The sequence below is a fragment of the Emericellopsis atlantica genome (assembly GCF_019669845.1).
Source record: "Emericellopsis atlantica unplaced genomic scaffold F5Z01scaffold_16, whole genome shotgun sequence".
NCBI classification, from domain to species: Eukaryota; Fungi; Ascomycota; class Sordariomycetes; order Hypocreales; family Bionectriaceae; genus Emericellopsis; species Emericellopsis atlantica.
In genome coordinates, this window is record NW_025764718.1 from 734,814 (window position 1) to 740,738 (window position 5,925).

General features: G+C 52.6%; 2 protein-coding genes across 2 annotated transcripts; one reads left to right on the plus strand and one right to left on the minus strand.

Moving 5' to 3' along the window:
- Window positions 1-1,600: 1,600 nt before the first annotated feature.
- F5Z01DRAFT_688629 (major facilitator superfamily domain-containing protein) lies at window positions 1,601-3,568 on the plus strand (the record flags this gene model as incomplete). Its single annotated transcript, XM_046266053.1, has 8 exons — window positions 1,601-1,690; window positions 1,718-1,858; window positions 1,922-1,962; window positions 1,984-2,093; window positions 2,155-2,902; window positions 2,956-3,119; window positions 3,178-3,246; window positions 3,304-3,568. The coding sequence occupies 8 exons, from the start codon at window positions 1,601-1,603 to the stop codon at window positions 3,498-3,500; spliced, it is 1,560 nt and encodes a 519-aa protein (XP_046117608.1). The 3' UTR covers window positions 3,501-3,568.
- A 116-nt stretch (window positions 3,569-3,684) lies between these two features.
- F5Z01DRAFT_623703 (uncharacterized protein) lies at window positions 3,685-5,421 on the minus strand (the record flags this gene model as incomplete). The annotated part of the gene is made up of 2 exons (XM_046261336.1): window positions 3,685-4,402; window positions 4,463-5,421. The coding sequence occupies 2 exons, from the start codon at window positions 5,419-5,421 to the stop codon at window positions 3,685-3,687; spliced, it is 1,677 nt and encodes a 558-aa protein (XP_046117609.1).
- Between the last annotated feature and the right edge of the window lie 504 nt (window positions 5,422-5,925).

Below are 5,925 nucleotides of genomic sequence, written 5' to 3' on the forward strand. Positions count from 1 at the left end.
AGGCAAGGCCAGCCGCGCATCGCAGCTCCTTGATCGGATATGGGACATGGGCTCCCTGTTACCGCAACTCTGCTCAGATCTGATCAGCCTAGTAACTGATGGCCTAACACTGACACGTCAACTTGGGGAAAGCAAGTTCCGTGCCTTCTTTTGTAGAGGACTCAAGGTTTATGACTTGGACTTGGTCCTCCAGCCGCTTCCTTTTGTCTTCCGGCCCTTCGCCTACAAGAGACAGGCCCGTGGCCAGAGAGACGCGGAGCTCGCAATCCGAACGGACATATCGGCGCAACAATGTGATGACGAGGCCCGGGACCATGGTTATCTTGGCTCGGAGATATCAAGCTGGTTGATTGGCATTGGGTCTGCGTCGCTGCGAGCCAAGGCTTGCCATGGCCCTGCTGCACGACTATCCCACGGAAGTTGAGCGAGCATCCTGGCAGAAAGCCAGAAAGTGGAGGCATGTCTCCATTATCAGAGGACTAGTGGCAGCGTCAGAACTTTCCCTCGGGAAGACGATTCAGTACGTTGACCAAACAGTCGAATGCGGCGGGTGGAAGCGACGCACCGACTGAGCCTTGCGTGAGCAACGAAACCCGCTGGACACGCATGTTACTGGCGTCGCTTCCACTGGATGTCTTGTCTCTGACAAGACCGTACACCTTTAGCGCGAAGAACGGGAATGAGGGGACGAAGAGGAGGGAGTGTCTGTGGGGAGTCGGCACTGGAAACGTAGATGGCGTCGGAAAGGATGTACCCACCTGGCTGCACGCTGACCACTGAGAAGACAACGTCGGATGCCGGGAAATTTAAGCTCGAGATGCGGCGCAGAGGCTGAAATAAGCTTAATGAGTCAATGGGGGACAGGGTCCGTCTGCGAGAGATGGCGTGCGGCTCAAAACCACTAGACTCTGGTGCCACCGACGTCTGCACTCGCGAGATACGGTCTGAATTTCCAACAGCAGGAATGATTCAACGCTGACCCTTTTTCGATGTATGGTTGAAGAACGGCCAAACATGGCGAGGCAGAATCCAGTGCCCCATCGGCGGTGGCTGTCGGACTACCACCGCAGCCAAGAATGTACCGGCTTCAGAGATGATGGACTGGACCGGGTTGCTTACAATAGACGACAAGCTAAAACAGACACTGCTTGCCATTGCCTAGCCCCTTTGGATATCCAAAGGGACCAAGCATGCCCCCTCAGCTTTTCTCCGCAACTGAACGAGGGGAGCCCGACCCCGGACGTGGGCCAGTATGAAGGAAGGCAAACTTTACCTCCACGAGATGCCCCAGTCCTCTAGCTCCCAACATGAGACCCAATAGTCAGCACGCGATTTCACTCCGTCTGTGGAGATGTCGAGGTGTCGTACGTATCGCTGCGGGGTGCCTTTCTGGAGTGTATAAGAGAAAGGTCCCAGATCAGGAGAGCAATGCTCGTTTCTCATCTCCTCGTCCTCCGCAGTCAGCCTGGTCACCTGTGATTCTACGCTGATTGTCCGCTACCCTAATACACAGACACGTCTCGCTGGACCCCCTTTGTACTCCCTTTCACAGCCCTTCACCCAAGACAGTCTTGTCTTGAGTATCCTTCCCGGCGGAGACATGGCGTCCGATGAGAAGCCTGCTGCAGACACTCCTCAGGATGCGCAGGCACAGCAAGCCCCTATCCAGCCAGAGCCGGCCAGCCGACCTGTCAGCCCAAGCGGGACCGTTGTGAAGGACCCGGACTCTGCGAATGCCCTACAGAAGGAGCTCGCTGTGGTAGAGGAAGGCTTTCTCAAGAATGAGGGCCGCATCCCCAATCCCGAGGAAGCCATTGAGGCTCTCGGCATACCCAACTGGCGCGAGCTGGAGAAGAAGGTCGTTCGCCGCCTCGACATGACGCTCATGCCCTGAGTCTGGGTCTTGTACTTCTTCAACTAGTATGTCGCCCTCTTATTCTGTCTCACAGCGACGAGAAATTGGTCTCACTAACATGCCAACAGCATGGACCGCGCCTCCATTGGTCAAGCGAGGTTGAGTACTCTCGACGAGGACTTGAACCTGGCCGGTAGCGACTTTTCTACTGCTGTGTCTATTCTCTCCATCGGTTACGGTACGAACATGGACTTGACATTGGCCTCTTCTCGCCACGATCCCCACTGAAATTTCTATAGTTCTCGGCCAACTCCCCAGCAACATGTTGATCACCAAGATCCGCCCCAGTATCTACCTCTGCTCCATGGCATTAGTCTGGTCCGGTGTCAGCGCCGCCACCTGCGGTGTCACCGACTCCAAGGGCCTCATTGGCGTCCGCTTCGCTCTTGGTCTCGTCGAGGCGCCTCTCCTCCCTGGCGCCGTCTACCTCCTGGGCTGCTGGTACACAAGGAAAGAAGTCGCGCTGCGCATGGCCATCCTCTACTCTGCCCAGACCCTCGCGTTCTGCTCAGCCGGTCTGATCGCCGCCGCCATCTACGCCACGCTGGAAAAGGTGCACGGCCTCGCCGGCTGGCAGTGGCTCTTCATCATCCTCGTCGTCACGGGCGCAGGCTTTGCCCTCATCTGCGTCTTCATCCTGCCTGACTACCCAACCTCCACCACCGGGAGCGCGCGATGGACCATGACAGAGGACATGCGCCGGATCGCGGCGGCGCGCATCCTCGCCGACCGCCCCTCCACCCCCAAGGGCAAGGCCGGCGCGTGGGAGGGGCTGAAGCTCAGCGTGCGGGATCCCAAGCTCTGGGTCCTCACCATGATGAACATTTGCATCTCCGCCGCCTACGGCTTCTCCAACTTCTACCCGTCCATTGTGCGCGGTCTCGCCGACAGCTGGGGCTTCAGCTCCACCATTGCGCTGCTGCTGACTGCGCCGCCCTACATCTTTGCCGCTATCGGGTCGTATATCAATGCCTGGCACTCTGACAAGTAAGCACCCGCTTATCGAAGACATTTCAAGTGTGGTACTGACCTATCTCTAGGACCAAGGAACGCGGTCTGCACTATGCGATCCCCGTTCTTGTTGCTTGCACTGGCTTCATCGTGTGTCTGGCCACGTCCAGTCCCGAGGCTCGTTACGGTGCTTCCTTTATTTACGTTGGTGGCATGTATATTGCCAATCCCCTAATTATGGGTTATGTCAGCGGTAAGCACCTCTTGTCCTCGGCTCCTGAATAGTGAACTGACATTTTTGCCCTGTCCAGGCGTCCTTGGAAAGACGCCCGAGAAGCGAGCCGTGTCCGTTGCCTTGTGCAACCTGATCTCCCAGCTTGGTAGGTTGCCGCCCCCGATATCCTCAAAGAGCTTCAGTATGCTAACAGGATGATCAGGAAACTTCACTGCCCCCTACATGTTCCAGCCGTCCGAGGACCCGCGCTACATCAGCGCCTTTATCGGCATGATGTCCTTTGGCATCGCGTCGGCAGGCTGCGCCATTGGTCTCAAGTGGTGGCTCGTCAGGTCCAACAAGAAGCTCTACAAGGCGGCTGAAAGGGAGGGCACAGCCTACCCGCCTTATGTCACTTAATGCCACATCATGGAGTGGGCAGTCTGTTGAGATGTGACTGGGAAGGTGTCGCGGGGAGGCATGCTCCAGCGATCTAGAATGAAGTTGTTTGCCACGGGGCTGTGCTAGGCATTGTTATATGGTAGTAGCTTGCAGGTGGTATTAACTTTAAATATGCTGGCACCCTTGGGGGCGGGCGCTTGGTCTATGCAGAAATCCAGACAAGTTCGATAATCCCATCAATCGACTTCATAGGCTTCCCATCCTCAGTCGTCCAGCGCACGTCATCCTTCTTACGGATATACGTCTGTATTGTGACTCCATCCTCCAGATTGGCCTGAGCGTCACCAAGCTCCCAAGAGATCTTTTTTCCTGTACCTGATAAGGAAGGGCGCTGCGGGCCGTACATGTAGTCGAAGTTCCATTCCTTTTCCATCCCTTGAGGGCGGAACGTGCGCTCAACTTGATCCAGATTGAACTCCACGCCGTGCGGGTACTGGGCGATGCTGTATCCATTCGCGATGATGAAATCGTCCTCTGTGATGAATCGCTGGTACGGACAGTCCTGGCCACAGGTGTATGCGATCTTAGTGGCGTTCAGGGGGTAGGTGGTGTGCCATTTCGTCCCTCCCTTGAAATGGTGAATGCTGTAGGGACTGCGCCCCGATTCATAAAATCCCGATGCATCTCCTTTAATGTCAAACTGCCAAAGACCATGCAGCTGTGATAGCCGTATATCCGTATTGTCGTAGATACACTTTCGGAGAAGAATATCGCCCTGCGGGCCCCATCCAGAGTTGGACTGCCGAATCTTGGCCCGTGTCTTGCATGTCTCGTGCACTGTCGAGAGCACCTGGGCGAGGGGGCGACTGATGAATACGCCGGCGCCACCAAATGCCTGGGATCCATGTGTCTTGACGGCGCTGGCATCCTCAGAGAGACTCCCGATGTAGAATAGCTTCTCGTGGTCGTATTGCTTGAACCGTTCGACAAGACTATGCGCGGATGGGAAGAAGGTGTCGTCGTCACACAGAACGAGCCATTTCCTGTTGACCGAGTCCGGGTGGAAGTAGAGCATGGGCACTAGATCGAGATATCGCACGGCCATTTCTTTGTGTAGCCGGCTGTCGAGCGCGCTGACCTGGGCATCAACGCCAGCTTCGGCCAATCGCTGCGCGGCATCCGTGAGCTCTGGATCCGAGGCATCGATGAGTCGAAGGAGAAGTTTGCCTCCGTTGGACTGTCCAAGACCATTGGTCAACCAGAAAGCCCACTCATCGACAATGAGAGGGTCTCTCATGCGTTTGACATTGGTAGAGATGGCGAAGATGAAGTCGGAGAGATCGGCATCAGCCGGGGAGGGGGACTGGGTCACGGCGATCTCCAATGGCTCTGGACACGTCTGCTCGTGCTGCATATTTTTTGTCAAGTCGAGCACTTGGAGTCCCTGCCCTTCGTCGTCTTCGGGGAGGAATCGCTGCGGTAGGAAAGTGCGCGATTGTCGCTCGATAGGCTCACGGGTGATGCGGACATAGCGCTTCAGGTACTCGACCTCGTCGTCAAGCTTGAATCTGTCTCTGATCTTGGCGAGTCGGTCAACGTCGGCGCCACAATTCATGACATGACTCGATGAAGCGACTGGGTCGGTGGTTTTGTGGTCGTCGGGGGAGACTGGTTTCAGAATAGGATGTCCCAGTTCGGTTGTGTTCAGAACCAGGTCTGTGGTGTAAGGTCGCAGGGAGGGCAGGTTGAGGTAGGCAATAAAAAGAACAAGTGCAAGAATGAGAAGCTTAAAGACCCTCGCGACTGGGTGTGGTATGATGCTGGAAGCGCGTTGCACCATGGGCGCGAGCCCATCCCTGAGATCGATGCCGAGTGGCTGGCCTCCGATGTGGGATGTAACCCGCGAGTAGAGTCTCTCGAGTCGGCCTTGCTGGGGCATTGTCATAGTGAATTAGTGATGCACGCAGCTACTGCGGTGTGAGGGAAACAGCAGATGAAGTGTCTCGCGACCAGTGTATTCAAAAGATGAAACTGATTGAATTGTGACTAATCACGTGATTAGTTAAAATTAAATCAAGCTAATAAATAAATCTTAGTTAATTTAGAAACTAAAAATCAGGGTAATTAAATTAATTAAATTAATAATTAAATTATAATTAAATTATAATAAAAATATATTATAATATTTCTTATTAAATTTTTTTATTAAATAATATATATAAAATAAATTTATATTAATTTTTAATAAATTATTATTATAATTTAAAATAATATTTTTATAATTGATTAAATTAATATAATTAATATAATTATTAAAAACTTTATTAATTATTTAATATAATTAATAAATAAATAAATAAATAAATAAATAAATAAATAAATAAATAAATAAATAAATAAATAAATAAATAAATAAATAAATAAATAAATAAATAAATAAATA